The following is a 17557-nucleotide window of genomic DNA, read 5'->3' on the forward strand; positions in this document are numbered from 1 at the left end:
CGCATACAAGTGTGAACAGTGCCCTATGCGCGCCACTAGTGTGCAATTTACCTTGCACCTGTGAAGTGTCCATCATGTTGAGAGCCTTGTCTGCATCCTGTTTGTGCATTAGATGTGTTGGCCTGGGCTAACTGGGCTGGTTGCCCTTTTTTGCTGTGAGTACATTTTATAATACATTTTTGGGGGAGTTTTTAGCTCCTCTTCTTGTTGCTATTTTTGATATTTATCAGTGTAGGGACCCGCAAGCGTGAGGATCCGTGATGAGGATTGTGGGCTTACGTACATTGGCCAATTTACAAACTAATACCTCACATATATTTTATATGTATTTTTTGCACTTTGACTATGCGGGGTGCAGCCGGGCCTCTTAATACGGCCGTGCATAGTGGAATTTCTGTCCCATGCGTGCTGCAGTGAGTAGTGTCCGAGTAACCCGCCTAATCTAATAGTAAGGGCGTGGTAATAGGTTGCTGGCTGGACACCATGCGCATACAAGTGTGAACAGTGCCTTATGCGCGCCACTAGTGTGCAATTTACCTTGCACCTGTGAAGTGTCCATCATGTTGAGAGGCTTGTCTGCATCCTGTTTGTGCATTATATATGTTGGCCTGGGCTAACTGGACTGGTTGCCCTTTTTTGCTGTGAGTACAATCGGGGTAATAAGAAGTTAATAGCAGCGCACAGCTGCTACTAAACCTATGTTAATGTGATAGCACAGGCGTCTATGAGATACCTGCATCACACTAACCTGTAAGTGAATGTAAATAAACACGGAGAAAAATCCTTTATTAGGAATAAAGTACAAAACACACACCCTACTTCACCTCTTTATTAACCCCCAACACCCTGCAGCTCCGGCGTAATCCACACGAGATCCCACGCTGCTTCAGCTCTGCTACATTGCCAGCGGCTATAGAGCACGACCGCTGACTGTGCAGACAACGACAGCCGCGATGACTGCACAGCAAGCAGATACTGTCACAGGCTGGGGCGCATCTGCCTGCAACCAATCACAGATGAGAGGATGGCCGGTGGGCGGGGAAAACAGAGAAAGCTGTGTGTATACAATGTACAGTACAGGAAGTGATTGCGCGATCCGGAAGCAGTGTGCCGCCATGACACAGTGTCGTTAAGTATGAAACGCTGTTTTATTTCCGTTTCTTTATTTTTCAATTATTTTTCCCAGTGCTGGATCTGGCAACCGGAAATCTTTGAAACCGCGCGGATCCGGACTTTTACAGTTTGGATCGGCTCAGCCCTAGTCATGGGTTATATACAGAAATGAAATATTTACCTCGTGGCATGTATTGATGATGGGTATGGACTTCAGGTGCACGGTTTATTTTATTGTATACATTTATGTTGGTTTTGTGATTGAAGATAGTCTTATTTTTCTCTACGCACTGTTCTTGTGGGGAAATGGACTGCTATATGTGTTTTATTGGTTACTAAAAATGAACCTGATTATAAAAAAAAAAAAAAAAAAAAAAAAAAAGAAGGTGGATACCCTCTTACTTGGTCTCAGATGGACTTTTCCGACATTCCCTTCAGCCACGAAGTAATATCTGATATCCAGCACAGGATGACCCACATAACATTTTGTTACCACCATTACATATCAAGTTTAGCCTAATGAAGAACTTTGTAAAGGCAATGGATAAAAATTAAAAAGCATTCAAGTATCTTACTGATAAATTTCCAAGATTCTGTGATGTAAAGATAATGGAAGGAGTCTTTATTGGACCTCAGATTTGTAAACTTTTTCAAGTTGATGAGTTTCCCTGTTTGTAGTGGGGCAAAAAAAAGGCTGCATAGTGGCATCTAGTTTTTTTTGGGAAACTCAAGACATAACTATGAAGGGTTGGTGGAAAATCTCCTCAAAACATAAGGAGCTTGGCTGTAACAGGTCTTTAAAGATTCATTTCTTACATTCTCATCTAGACTTTTCTCCACCAAACTGCAGAGCAGTAAGCGATGAGCACGGTGAAATTTCACCAAGATATTGCAGCTATGGTGAAAATATATCAAGGAAATTGAGAAGAGCCGGTATTGCACCGGGAATGGATGGAGCCCTTGGGTGAGAGCTCCATCTGCGCATGCGCCGCTCCAGGCGCCATCATTTCAACTGGGACACTTACCGCAGCGGCCTGCTCAACTACTCACCCGCCGCCTGCCACCACGGACCCCGCAGCGCCTGCCACCACGGACCCCGCCGCCACAACCTCTGCCTCCTGTGACCCCGCTTCAACGCCACTGCTGCCCCTCTCCGGTAAGACAACACCGGAGTATAAGACTGACTCAATTTTTATTTTTTTTACCTTTTTTGTCTAAATTTGGGGAGCGTCTTATAATTTGGTGCGTCTTAGAAAGCGAAAAATACGGTATATAGTGCTATTAATTCCATAGCAAATTACAGATGTGATCACTGTCCCCATTGTGGGGGTCACAATCTATTTGCAAAAATAATAATGTTTGAAAGTACTGAAACATTTATGCATTAATTATATGTAACAATGCAAAGGAAAATGTTTGGATCTCAGAAACAGAAGCTGACTAAAAATGTTCATTGTCAGATTTGAATTCAGGAGGTGAAATTCATTAAGAAATAGCTCATTTCATAACTGAACCAGTGTTATTTACAAAGGCTGATGTATTGACATGCACTACTAATTCATGCTAAGAAAAAGGTTCTAGTCAAAAGTAAAGAATTTTGAAGTTATAAACAGAACTTACTTCGGGATGTTTTGGATCTTGTGCGGATACCTTCTTGCATGTCAAATATTTCATCGCCTTTCACTTTGATATCTTGAAGTCTCTTGTCATCCATGGTAATGCCATACTGAAGAATTTTGCAAAGAGCCACTGAGCTATGGAGCAAGGGGTGCATAAAGTAACTCAGGAAGCGGTCACATCACAAAGTACTTGATAAAATACTAACTTTATAGGATGATTATTTTCTGGCTTTTTGTAGCCTTCTACACTTTTTACAGTATTGCTGCTACAAAACATGACCCTCGTTTGGATCTCCTCATATCTCACCAATCCACCAGAATGTCGTTAAAATGTCACGAATTTTGGCACATCCTATTTTTGAGACAAATCTGCAGCTAATATTCTACACTGCTCTCTTGGGCATGACTTGGTGGGAAAGGGAATAGAAAATTCGGACAAATTTACCATATTATACGCTTTGCTAGAGTTTCTTAGATTATAGGGTTATGCCTTCGGATTGAGCACTCCTGCTCTTCAGCCTAAGGCGATTTTAATTCTCCATTTGTAGGTCCCTGTCTACCCCTGAATTGCATTTGGGTTTGTTTTTTTTTTAACCCAAAAAAGCATTAGTTTGATAGGGACCAATAGGTACAGGTTTTGCTGCATAGTTTCTGCAGCAAAAAGCAGCAGCATGTGACTTTTCCACAGGTGCCTGCGTTTTTCCCTGTGTTTTGCCACGGACAATGTTTAAAAAACGCAGGGACAAAAATGCACCAAAATGCCGTAAAACTGCATGCATTTTATGGGTGCATTTTTCTGCCAGAGGGTGCATTTTTCGCTGGAGAAACAAATCTGCAGTGTGCACACAGGACCTTCGATAGGAAAGAAACCAAAATGCCTTCTAATCACCTGTTTCCTCGACTTCCTATCTCTGTTAATGGTTCAAATATTATGTCTGTTGCCCATAACATCTATAAATATATTCTCCTTTTTCTTCCGTTTTTTTTTTTTCTTTCGTATGTTTTAAAACTCAACCTGGGGTAAACAGAATCCATTATCTTTCCACAATCTCACTTAACTATAATCTATAGGCCTAAGGCTATGTGCGCACGTTGCGTACAGTCACTGCAGAAATTTCTGCAGCGATCTGAAGAGCACATGTGCTCTTTAAATCGCTGCAGAAATGTCCGTAGTGAAAAAAAAAAAAGCCGATTCCATGCGCTCTGCCTGCAGCTCCTGCCATAGACAGAGCAGGAGCTGCCGGCAAAGCGCATGGAAGAAGTGGCATGTCACTTCTTAGAACGCAGCGCTTCGGCAGTAGCCGAAGCGCTGCGCTCTAAAACGCCACGTGCGCACCGCCCCTGCACAATCTCAATAGACTGTGCAGGGGACGCAGGAAGCATGCAGTTACGCTGCGCTACAAAGCGCAGCGTAACTGCATGTATTTACGCAACGTGCGCACATAGCCTTATAGTGGTGCTGGTGGTAAGGAGTTAACAGCTCTATACCTTCCTCAGTCTGAGGATACCCTTCTGCTCGGTTCTTCAAAAGGCACAACAAAGCTCTTATCACCTATCCCCTCTAAAGGCCGTATAAACATACTACATAACAGGTGTGGTTGTCAGTCTAAAGTATGGGGGTCTCCTGATGTCAAGAAAACGTTGATCTGTTTGCTTTCTAAGAGGTAAGCCACTGTCCGGGAAGTGTGCTCAGCTCTCTTTCTCAATCAGAGACTCCACACAGGCTTGGTAGGCCAGCTGAGTGTTCCTGTGCATGGGAGAGTCGGGGAAGATACTGCTTGGCCGAACTATTATTTGGCCTGATAGCTGTCTCAAGTGTATTGAGAGGAGGGGGTGGAGGGTTTCTTTATGCAAACATATTTCTTGAATTTGGTATTTCCACAAATTGGAATCAACAAAATTGCAGGTGCATCACCTTATATTCCACCTACTGCTGAAACACTCCTATTTGTGGAAACATGTGAGCAACGTCTCGCCGCATTTATGGTTTTGTTTAGCCTCCCTTCCCCAATAAATACCACTCACTCAAGTCATATTCTTTCCTAATGTTATCTACCCATTTACCATACACATGTTCAGTAAACCCCAATTTCTTCTTTTTCATATGTGCAGAGACTTGAAATTAAAGGGAACCAACCGATCACCAAGATTTTCATAAATAACCTAAAGCCAGTGCTATACTGGCACTATCATGCTGTTATCTGTACCTACATACCTTTAGTGGACAGCTTGGATCTTTAGGTTTATAAATCCAAGAAAGTAAAGTTTATAAAATTAGCTGCTTATGGATCAGATAATAGCAGGGGGGAGGGGTATTTAGAGTTATCCCCTCCCTCTGTTAGAATTATTACAAGTATTATACAATCGACCTGGCAGGACCTGTGGTGAGGTCATACCCATGTGACCAGATGGGGTGGGGCCTAAGCCAACAAAGCTGGATACCAGGTCACATGGGTATGACCTCGCAAAGGTCCTGCTAGGTCGATTGTATAATACTTTTGCTAATTCTAACAGGGAGAGGGGATCACTATAAATACCCCACCCACCCCCACATACTATCTGCTCCTCAGCTGCTGTCACTCAACAAGCAGCTAATTTTATAAACTTTACTTTCTTGGATTTCAAAACCTATACATCCGAGCTGACCACTAAAGGTACAGTGGGTACAGAAAGTATTCAGACCACTTTACATTTTCCCTTTATTTAATTGCAGCCATTTGGTAAATTAAAAAAAAAAAAAAAAAAAACAAAACGGATTTTTGTGTACTCACCGTAAAATCGTTTTCACTTAGCCATCGTTGGGGGACACAGGACCATGGGTGTTATGCTGCCTATCCATAGGAGGACACTAAGTAGATGCAAAAGCATAGCTCCTCCTCTGCAGTATACACCCCCTGGCCGGGCCAGGCAACCTCAGTTTTAGTACACAAGCAGTAGGAGGAAAAAAAACAGTAAAAACTTCTCAACAGAGGAACATGAGAAAAGAAGAGTCATAACCAAATAAGGTACTGAGAGAACCAAGGCCCAACAGGGCAACAGGGTGGGTGCTGTGTCCCCCAATGATGGCTAAGAGAAAACGATTTTACGGTGAGTACACAAAAATCCGTTTTTCTCCGACGCCTCATTGGAGGACACAGGACCATGGGGGGACGTCCTAAAGCAGTCCATGGGTGGGAAACATAAAAGAAAACACAACCCAAGGACTAGGAACCAGTCCCAGACAGCCTGGAGCGCCTACTGAGAGAGGTGCTCTACTGCAGTTTGCAGAATCTTCCTACCCAGATTTGCCTCAGTTCAAACCTGGGTATGGACTCTAATGCTTTGAAAACGTATGTAGGCTAGACCAGGTCGTAGCCTTGCACACGTGTTCCACTGAAGCCTGATGCCGAATGGCCCACGAAGCGCCAACTGCTCGCGTGCAATGAGCCCGCAGCCCACTAGGAATGGGCTTGAGTTGCAATCGGTAGACTTCCTGGATCGCAGAGCGAATCCAGCGAGCCAGAGTCGCCTTTGAAGTTGCCTGTCCCTTCTTAGGCCCCTCAGGAATGACGAACAAAGAGTCCGTTTTCCTAAAGGGGGCTGTCCTGGATATGTAATATCTGAGTGCTCTGACTAGGCCTAACGAATGCAGAGACCTTTCCACCCTATGAACCGGGTGTGGACAAAAGGAAGGCAGAACAATGTCCTCGTTCAAATGAAACTGGGTAAGAACCTTTGGAAGGAAATCCGGAAGGGGGCGCAGAATCGCCACCTTGTCCTGGTGAAAGATCAGAAAAGGCTTGCGGCAAGAGAGTGCTGCTAGCTCCGAAACCCGTCTGATGGACGTAATTGCCACCAGGAATGTTACCTTCCAGGACAGAAGAGCAAGGGAGGATTCCTTGAGGGGTTCAAAGGGAGACCTCTGGAGACCGTCCAGAACGAGGTTGAGGTCCCATGGTTCCAGCAGCCGTATGTACGGGGGAACTAGATGGGAAACGCCCTGGAGGAAGGTCTTGACTTGCGGTTCTTGAGCCAGGCGGCATTGGTAGAAGATTGAGAGCGCTGAGACCTGCCCTTTAAGGGAACTGAGAGCCAACCCCGCTTGCAAGCCAGACTGTAGAAAGTCGAGAATTCTGGGGATGGCCAAAGGCATAGGCTGAACGTTAGTTTCTCTGCACCATGAAAGGAAGATTTTCCACGTACGGTGGTAAATGCGGGATGAAGCAGGCTTTCGGGCGCTGATCATGGTGGAAATAACCACGGGGGAGAATCCCGCTCTTGTTAATACCCAGGTCTCAATGGCCATGCCGTCAGCTTCAGGGCTCTGAAGTTCTGATGGGAAATGGACCCTTGTGTCAGCAAGTCTGGGATGTCTGGAAGGCGCCACGGTGCGTCTGTGAGCATTTGTACTAATTCGGCGTACCAGGCGCGCCTGGGCCAGTCCGGTGCTATCAGTATCACCTGGACTCCCTCTGCCTTGATCTTCCTGATTACCCGCGGCAGCAGGGGTAGAGGTGGAAATATGTAAGGCAGGCGGAAGTGGTGCCAGGAGCAGACTAGAGTATCCGCGCCGATGGACTGCGGGTCGCGTGACCTGGCTATGAACGCGGGTACCTTTGCATTCAACCTTGAGGCCATTAGGTCCACGTCTGGTGTGCCCCAGCGAGTGCAGATGTGTAGAAACACATCTGGGTGGAGAGACCATTCTCCGGCGGCCAGGCCTTGGCGACTTAGAAAGTCTGCTGCCCAGTTCTCTACCCCCGGTATGTGTACCGCTGATATCACTGATCCCGACGATTCGGCCCAGCTGAGGATCTTGTGGGACTCGAGATAAGCCGCTTTGCTGCGGGTGCCCCCCCTGCCGATTGATATAGGCTACAGCTGTCGCATTGTCCGATTGGACTCGAATCTGACGACCCGCTAGCAGAGGGCAGAACGCCTTGAGCACGAGGAAGATCGCGCGGAGTTCCAGGATGTTTATAGGTAGGAAAGACTCCTGGGGCGTCCAACGTCCTTGAGCAGTGTGGCGCCGGTACACTGCTCCCCAGTCTAGGAGGCTGGCGTCCGTGGTCAGGACCAGCCAGTACACTGGGAGAAAAGATCTCCCCTTCGATAGGGATGAGGACCGAAGCCACCAGCGGAGTGCATACCTGACTGAAGGCGTCAGGTGAAGATGTCTGTCCAGGGAGAAGGGGCTCTTGTCCCAGGCCACTAGAAGGGCTAGCTGCAGTGGGCGGAGGTGCAGTTGAGCAAAGGGTACTGCTTCCATAGCTGCCACCATCCTGCCGAGCACTTTCATGCTGAATCGAATGGAACGAGACTGAGGACGTAAAAGGCAGCGTACCGCTCGTTGAAGAGCGATCGCCTTGTCCTGAGGGAGAAGGAACAAGCCCCGACGGGTGTCCAGGGACATGCCCAGGAAGGTGATGGATCGTGATGGGATCGGGGATGATTTGTCCAGATTCACTAGCCACCCTAAGCGGGATAGGGTGTCCACCGTGATCTGTACGCTGGTTGAGCAGTCATGGAAGGAGGGGGCCTTGATGAGGAGGTCGTCCAAGTAAGGGAGAATGACTACTGCCCTGGCGTGAAGGACGCTCATGGCGGCCGCCATGACTTTGGTGAAGACCCTTGGTGCGGTGGCAAGGCCGAAGGGTAGAGCTACGAATTGAAACTGGGGGTCCTGAATTGCGAAGCGGAGGAACTTTTGGTGATCTGGGGCGATGGGTATGTGCAGGTACGCGTCCTTGATGTCTATGGAGGCGAGGAATTCCCTTTCGACCATGGATGTGTGGAGGTGGCACTGAGCTATAGCTTGTTTGTTCAAACGTAATAAGAATATCTGTGTATATAACTAAATCAAAATGTAGATGTAGATGCAAAATTATCTGTCTGTCTGTGTAGCAATTGCACAGACCTATAGTATAATTCAAAGTTGTATAATCATGAAGGAGTTAACTAAAGATGATGAAGCCAGATGTGAAGCTATAAACTCTTATCAGTAATGTTCACACAAAAGGAATGTACGGGAGGGCAGGAGTGATGAGAGAAATTGGGGAGTGAATGCACTCCTTCGTTAGTTTCAAGGTTATTTAGGCTTACTTACTGTATAATTGGATCTATCTCATTAAAACCAAGTCAGTTGGTGATGCTGGCTGAAAAGAGAGCATGTCTGTGTTCTTTGTCTTATATACATTGATATATATTGGCACTGGTATACAGCATTAATGGGGCACCGTCTCTGGATCCTAAACGAAGACTCCATTAGCAGTCTTGACCCAAAATTCCTCCCTTGACAGTTTGGCGCACTCAACGTGGAGCTCCTTCAAGGACGCAATACCGACCTGCAAATACCGATCGTTTGGATGTCACGGACTGAGACCTCCCTCCGCTCCAACCAGGCTGATCACCTCCGACCCCACGGGTAAGTGTTACATACTGTGTATTCACTACCGTTGTGGTTGGTTTTGGAGAGGAGGGAGTGACGGGCTGTGTGTCCATATCGGTGTTAAAAGGTACCTGATTGTGACTCAGGGGTGTTGCCCGCTGGAGCTCAGAGCACGATCCCAGTCCTGAGGTGTGGATCGAGTGTCACAAGGGATCCAGAGGACGGTTGTTAGGGCAGGAAAGATGGTGGTGGCTGGATATAGCTAGTTAGACTGACCCGGTCTGTAATTAAAGACGCGAGGGGGTTCCCGTGGCTGAAGATAGGGATTAGGACATTAATTTTGGTGCAGCTGATCAAGTCCGGAGGGAATACATTTTGTACCCCTCCTCCATATCACGGGATACCCTTATTACTATATAGCTGAGGAGTTGCCAGCTAGTATAGAGGTGTAGCCTTAGGTGCCGGCCGGACTCTAACGTACACCGCATAGTCATATTAGTGTAATCCAGACACCACCAACATAGCAAAACTGTTCAGACAGAGGAGACAGAAAGCTGAGAGGCCTGAAGGTTCACAGAATGTGTTAGAGCTAGTTGCAGAGAGGGAAGGGAAGAAAGCTGTACGCCATGCCTTGGAGATGTTTAAAATGTTAGAATTACCAAAAGGAGGTCGGCTACAACCGTCACTATGGGCAACAGCATTGAAAGCAAAAAAGGGCAAGTTAAAAGACAGGAGATTGTTGAATGATGCAGAATTGTTTGGCAGAATATCGCAGGCATTGCTATCAGAAAGATATATTGAGGTTGAAGATGAAGATGAGCAAGGAGATGTTGTGTTTTACTATATGTTACCCGAGTCTGAGTACAGATCTGAGGGTCCTCCGATAGGTTGTTTTGTTGCTGCCCCACAACCTGATCCCCATTCTATTCCCCGTCCCGGAGATATTCACAGATGCTGCAGTCACTAGACAGCATCCCTTAACCCTTTCCACACCCATACCCCTTTTCCCTCCCATACCTGCAATGCCGTCTCTCCCCTCACCGGCCAGTCTGCCGTCACACTCCCCAATTACCAATCCCCTCCCCTTGGATCCCCCTTTTTCCCTTAGGACACATAGTGAGCCTTACCCCGAATCTGACGAGGAACAGCCCTCATTTAAATATGTCCCTTTCAACCCCACCCAGTCAGCGGCATTAATCCCCTGCCTGCCAGATCCCAGCATTAACCCTATGCGATTTTATAGGAAGATGCTACAGGTCCATCAGTTATACTCAGCTGCCCGGAAGGACCTTGTTAATCTCCCCAAAGTAAAAGCAGGAGACAGTTTTTGGCCCTTAATGGAGCCCCATCTCCCAATGCACCCAGGCACTGATGACACTATTTTTTTAAAGTGGACAACAGTATTGTGCCGCTTTAAAAAGATGGGCTCAAGATCAATTTGTGTATACAACTGCGCCGGTGCAGCCCCCACCACAGCCCATGCCCCGACAGGGCCCAAACCCTATATACGTAGCTCCCAATCAACAAAACCAGCAGAGCCAGCAACAGAATTGTTGGCGTTGTGGTCAGTTTGGTTACTATCAAAGAAAATGTCACACCTCCAAATCTCAGTGTTTGGCCAGGTACCCTCAAAACCGTAACCAAAACTTGCAATATATAAATTTATAATAAAGGTGTTCCCTGTAGATTCAGTAATGATCTACCTGAAGCCAGGTGTGCCTTTTCCCAGAGTATCATAGTATCCCTTTAAATCAGTTTTAGGAGATTTTCCAAGATACTGCCCACAGTCCGGCTGCACCCAGGAGTCTGCCCCAACCTTCCCTAATGACGCAGGGGGGAGCCCCGGACTGCTTGTTTTTGTTGCAGTGATTTCCAATCCCAAGCTACCCGCTTTAATGATGTTCTCCATTCCACTCCATTAATCTTAAGGTTTCTATAATATATGTTTCTGTAGTATTTTTGTTTTTGCTGGCTGACACGGTACAGAAATATATTTTATATATTTCTATAGTGAAAGTTCTGCCCATGTTTTTTTTCTTGTATCTGTTTTGTCCACCAGCTGTTCTAACATCGCGCAACCTGAAGGAGACAGGGGGGCATAAGGGTACTTTCACACCTCCGGTTTTTCTTCTGCGGCACAATCCGGCACTTTGCAGGAAAATCGCAACCGGTTTTTTTTGCTGCCGGTTGCGATTTTCCTGCATAGACTTTAATTAGTGTCGCATTGTGCCGCATGGCCTTGCGTTCCATCCGGTTTTTGCCGCATGCGGCAGATTTAGCCGATGCGGTGGCCGGATGGAACGTTGCCTGGCACGTTTTTTCGTGCGGCAAAAAAAAACGCATCGCGCCGCATTCGGCCGATGCGGCGCATCTCTCAATGCATGCCTATGGCGGCCGGATGCGGCGCGATGCGGCAAATACCGCATTCGGCCGCCGCATGCGGTTTTTGCCACTGCGCATGCTCAGTAGCATGCCGCAAGCGGCAAAAACCCGGCGGGCCGCATGGGAAAAACTTATGCAAAGGATGCGGTGTTTTCACCGCATCCGTTGCATAGCTTGCACAGCCGGATTGAGCCGCAGGGCTCAAGCCGGATGTGTGAAAGTAGCCTAAGTTAGTGCAGGGATGTGTAGGAGTATTATCAGTAAGCTGCTGCTAATCACAAGTTGTAGAGAGCAGAGGAAAAAAAAAAAAGGAAGTAGAACAAGTTGTAAAAAAAAAAAAGTAGTTTCAGCAGATTTACAAAGCAGTTTCTGTCTTATGTACTAACAAGTGCTTTTTCCGGCTGGTGGAGTGGATTTTGTTTAATCCTTAAAGTTCAAAATTTCATAGGAGATTATCAATAGTATTCTGCTGCTATTTAAATAATTGAATTAATTTTGCAGGGAAAAGTATATTTTTTAAAATATACAAATTAGGTTTTTTTGTTTTTATGGTTATGTTTTTGTTTTCTATTATTTTTGCATACAAAATGCCAATATTGATTACTTTCCTTTTATTTTGTAGATACAGAATATCTATGAACCCTGTTGTAAGGTTTCAAAATTTCCCAGTAGAGTATAAGTTATATTTATTTATTAGTTAATCATATTGTTTACTGTTATAGACCTATATATTTTGCCACAGTAGTATATAAAAAGGGAGGAAGTAGATATCTATTGCATTTTTCCAGCAGCAGATATATTGGATAGGCTTTAAAGCAGGCTTTAAAGTTGGCCTTTCTTTTGCAACAGTTATGTCATGTTTATTGGATTATTATGAATATAAGAATATATGTCTGTTATAGGAATGATCTAATCTATATTTCTTTTAGTTTTTGTTTTTATAGATGAAACCAGATGGTGGTCGATTCTGCACTGGATATGCTACAGTTTATACAACATGAGGTAGTCTAAATTTAGGCCACTCCCTCCCCTCCTATCGGTACGGAAGGAAGTGACGTAAGTGCCTCTCTAGATGGGTGGAGCAGAGGTAGGTAAGATAGTCAATGAAGGGAATTTTGTTTACTTACCGTAAATTCCTTTTCTTCTAGCTCCAATTGGGAGACCCAGACAATTGGGTGTATAGCTACTGCCTCCGGAGGCCGCACAAAGTACTACACTTAAAAGTGTAAGGCCCCTCCCCTTCTGGCTATACACCCCCCCCGTGGGAGCACGGGTCCCTCAGTTTTAGTGCAAAAGCAAGAAGGAGGAAAGCCAATAACTGTTTCAAAAACAAATTCAATCCGATAAACAATATCGGAGAACGTAACTTATCAACATGAACAACATGTGCACCCGAAAAACAAATACCCTAAGAAAAAACAGGGCGGGTGCTGGGTCTCCCAATTGGAGCTAGAAGAAAAGGAATTTACGGTAAGTAAACAAAATTCCCTTCTTTTTCGCTCCTAATTGGGAGACCCAGACAATTGGGACGTCCAAAAGCAGTCCCTGGGTGGGTAAAAGAATACCTCGTGATCGGGCTGTCAGGCAGCCCTTTCTTACAGGTGGGCCACCGCCGCCTGCAGGACTTGTCTACCTAGGCTGGCATCCGCCGAAGCGTAGGTATGCACCTGATAATGCTTGGTAAAAGTGTGCAGACTCGACCAGGTAGCCGCCTGGCACACCTGCTGAGCCGTAGCCTGATGCCGTAATGCCCAGGACGCACCCACGGCTCTGGTAGAATGGGCCTTCAGTCCAGAAGGAGTCGGAAGCCCAGCAGAACGGTAGGCGTGAAGAATTGGTTCCTTGATCCACCGCGCAAGGGTGGATTTGGAAGCTTGCGACCCTTTATGCTGACCAGCGACCAGGATAAAGAGTGCATCCGAACGGCGCAGAGGCGCCGTGCGGGAAATGTAGATCCTGAGTGCTCTCACCAGGTCCAACAGATGCAAACCCTTTTCAAATTGGTGAACTGGATGCGGACACAAAGATGGTAAAGTGATATCCTGATTGAGATGAAAGGAAGATACCACCTTGGGAAGAAACTCTGGAATTGGACGCAGTACTACCTTGTCTTGGTGAAACACCAGGAAGGGAGATTTGCAAGATAACGCCGCCAGCTCTGACACTCTCCGAAGAGACGTGACCGCCACCAGAAAAGCCACTTTCTGTGAAAGCCGAGAAAAGGAAATCTCCTTCATAGGCTCGAAAGGTGGCTTCTGGAGAGCAATTAGAACCTTGTTCAGATCCCAGGGTTCCAATGGCCGCTTGTAAGGGGGAACGATATGACAAACCCCTTGCAGGAACGTGCGTACCTTAGGAAGTCGCGCCAGGCGCTTCTGAAAGAATACGGATAGCGCAGAGACTTGTCCTTTAAGGGAGCTAAGCGACAAACCTTTTTCCAACCCAGACTGCAGGAAGGAAAGAAAAATAGGCAATGCAAATGGCCAGGGAGAAACTCCCTGAGCAGAGCACCAAGATAAGAATATCTTCCACGTTCTGTGGTAGATCTTGGCGGAGGATGGTTTCCTAGCCTGTCTCATGGTGGCAACAACATCATGAGATAAACCTGAGGTCCCTAGGATCCAGGACTCAATGGCCACACAGTCAGGTTCAGGGCCGCAGAATTCAGATGGAAAAACGGCCCTTGAGACAGCAAGTCTGGACGGCCTGGTAGCGCCCACGGTTGTCCTACCGTGAGATGCCACAGATCCGGGTACCACGACCTCCTTGGCCAGTCTGGAGCGACGAGAATGGCGCAACGGCAGTCGGACCTGATTTTGCGGAGCACTCTGGGCAACAATGCCAGAGGTGGGAACACATAAGGTAGTCGGAACTGCGACCAATCCTGAACTAAGGCGTCTGCCGCCAGAGCTCGGTGATCGTGAGACCGTGCCATGAAAACCGGGACCTTGTTGTTGTGCCGTGACGCCATCAGGTCGACGTCCGGCATCCCCCAGCGGCGACAGATCTCCTGAAACACGTCCGGGTGAAGGGACCATTCCCCTGCGTCCATGGCCTGGCGACTGAGAAAGTCTGCTTCCCAGTTTTCCACGCCTGGGATGTGAACTGCGGATATGGTGGATGCTGTGTTTTCCACCCATGTCAGAATCTGCCGGACTTCTTGAAAGGCTTGTCGACTGCGTGTTCCCCCTTGGTGGTTGATGTACGCCACCGCTGTGGATTGTCCGACTGAATCCGGATCTGCTTGCCCTCCAGCCACTGTTGGAAGGCTCGCAGAGCAAGATAGACTGCTCTGATTTCCAGAACATTGATCTGAAGGGTGGACTCTCTCTGAGTCCACGTACCCTGAGCCCTGTGGTGAAGAAACACTGCTCCCCACCCTGATAGGCTCGCATCTGTCGTGACCACCGCCCAGGATGGGGGTAGGAACGACTTTCCTTTTGACAATGAGGTGGGAAGAAGCCACCATCGGAGAGAGTCCTTGGCTGCCTGAGAGAGGGAGACATCCCTGTCGAGGGACGTCGACTTCCCGTCCCATTGGCGGAGAATGTCCCATTGTAGAGGGCGCAGATGAAACTGCGCGAAAGGGACTGCTTCCATTGCTGCCACCATCTTCCCTAGGAAATGCATGAGGCGCCTCAAGGAGTGGGACTGGTTCTGCAGGAGAGATTGCACCCCTGTCTGCAGAGAGCACTGCTTGTCCAGTGGAAGCTTCACTATCGCTGAGAGAGTATGAAACTCCATGCCAAGATATGTTAGTGATTGGGTCGGGGTTAGATTTGACTTTGAAAAGTTGATAATCCACCCGAAACTCTGGAGAGTCTTCAGTGCCACGTTCAGACTGTGTTGGCATGCCTCTTGAGAGGATGCCTTTATAAGTAGATCGTCCAAATACGGGATCACGGAGTGACCCTGCGAGTGCAGGACAGCTACTACTGCTGCCATGACCTTGGTGAAGACCCGAGGGGCTGTTGCCAGCCCGAAAGGTAACGCTACGAACTGCAGGTGTTCGCTTTCTATAACGAAGCGTAGAAAACGCTGATGCTCTGGCGCAATCGGCACGTGAAGATAAGCATCTTTGATGTCTATTGATGCTAAGAAATCTCCTTGAGACATTGAGGCTATGACGGAGCGTAGAGATTCCATCCGGAACCTCCTGGTTTTTACGTGTTTGTTGAGCAACTTTAGATCCAGGACGGGCCGAAAGGACCCGTCCTTCTTTGGCACCACAAACAGATTGGAGTAAAAACCGTGACCTTGTTCCTGAAGAGGAACGGAAGTCACCACTCCTTCCGCCTTTAGAGCGGCCACCGCCTGCAGCAGAGCATTTCTTCCATCCGACATAGTCAGCAGCTGCTGCTGACTAAACAGTGGAGCTATGCGTGCGTGTCTGACCTCCTTCGCACAAAGCAAAAACTGAGGGACCCGTGCTCCCACGGGGGGGTGTATAGCCAGAAGGGGAGGGGCCTTACACTTTTAAGTGTAGTACTTTGTGCGGCCTCCGGAGGCAGTAGCTATACACCCAATTGTCTGGGTCTCCCAATTAGGAGCGAAAAAGAAATGTATGTAGGATGTAGATCTTTCCTGTTGTCAAATAAGCTAGGTACGCCGAAAAGAAAGTCTAGATCTGAGCTGATGGAATCGGATGGAGATTCCCGCACAGGTGAAGCTGACCAAGAAGCAGTGAACGGGCCTAGAGTTGAGGAGTCCTTTACCATGCATAAAGACCATGTCTCGGTGACACCGGTCACGTCAGTGACTTCTGTCGCTCCTTGTGTTCTTAAATCCCTACAGGAAAAAGTGAACCAATAAGAAGTGGAGTGCGAGACACAGGGAGCCGGCTGACTGAGGAAGGTCTGTGGATGAAGGGCGGTAAGCTTTCTCTGCCATGAGATCTCTTCTTAATGATGGCCCAAGTAACATGGACTAACATCTGTGAAAGTTGGATATCAGTGTGCGCTTTGGTGACGCCAGGGTTCAGTACCCAGGTAGACAAACTCACCCGGTCTTGTGAAACACGTTCTTAAAACAATGAGGAAAAACTGTAAAGAGTCCGTAGAAACACCCTGCACCTGCTCTACCCATTCTTAGAGACTGCAAACTAATTATAGATGTTTATCATGAGCACGTTGTATGCAAGTCTGTGCGTGTTGTGTAGATTTCTTTCCAGGTCTGGTCAGAGGCTTTCCAGTGCAGAAAACGACGTCATTGCTGAAAATCCACATAATGCAAGTGGTATGTAAAAAAAAAACCCAAACTGATAAGTTGTAAATCAATGCGTGTTTTGTTTCTCTTTAGTGTGTGCTGTGTTTCTCTTTAGTAATAAACAGGTTCCAATGTAAAATGTTTTTCTTTGGTCTAGCGCAAACCACGTATAATTTTCATATGATTGACTAATTAGAGAAATAAACAAGTGTATTTTCTAATTCCAGATCCTAAATCAGAGTTAGTAGTTTATGGTTTTCGGTCAGGAGATTGATTAATCCTAAAAGGACACAGAAATTTCGATAAAGCTCAACGGCAGGACAACATGGATTCACGCCCCGCATTGCAGAAGGGTGGATCCACCGGAGCTGCACTGAGTGTCCTGCTTATATTTATCCTTTACAAAAAACCTGTACAGTCCCAAACCATCATTGTTGAAACAGTTAGAAGAGAGGACTTAGAGAACCTTGAGACATGGGAAAGTCCAACTACAAAGGGTGAGGACTCGCCTAGGGGTCCTTGGTCTCAAACAGGTGAAGAAATCCCATTCCCCTCTCCACCCATGCCTCAACGTTCAGTCAGGCAGGATTTCCCAATAGATCTTTCTTCCTCTTTTCCTAAGGGAACACAGTACCCTTAGTATTTGGAAATGGCAGAAGTAAGTCAAGGGGGACTGTTGAGGGTACGAATTGAGTAATCTAAAATACTTAATTCAGCCATTTCATAGACCCAAAAATGTGGTTTGGTTAATGTAATCTAACCATTTACAAATGCTTTTGTCTCCTACTAACTCATGTCAATATATTCAGTGATTTTCCTTAATATAAAATGCTAGTTATGGATTCTCTCATCTCGGGAAAAGTTTTGGAGG

The 17557-nt window shown here is 46.8% G+C and overlaps 1 protein-coding gene across 1 annotated transcript in view; it reads right to left on the bottom strand.

The window, feature by feature from the left end:
• IPO9 (importin 9) overlaps positions 1–17557 on the bottom strand; it is a 146337-nt gene that overhangs the window by 17584 nt on the left and 111196 nt on the right. Inside the window, exon 20 of the mRNA XM_075335844.1 lies at positions 2734–2867. Within this exon, the coding sequence (XP_075191959.1) occupies positions 2734–2867 (134 nt within the window). The remainder of the gene's footprint in view (positions 1–2733; positions 2868–17557) is intronic.

This window comes from Anomaloglossus baeobatrachus, chromosome 2 (genome assembly GCF_048569485.1).
Source record: "Anomaloglossus baeobatrachus isolate aAnoBae1 chromosome 2, aAnoBae1.hap1, whole genome shotgun sequence".
NCBI lineage: Eukaryota > Metazoa > Chordata > Amphibia > Anura > Aromobatidae > Anomaloglossus > Anomaloglossus baeobatrachus.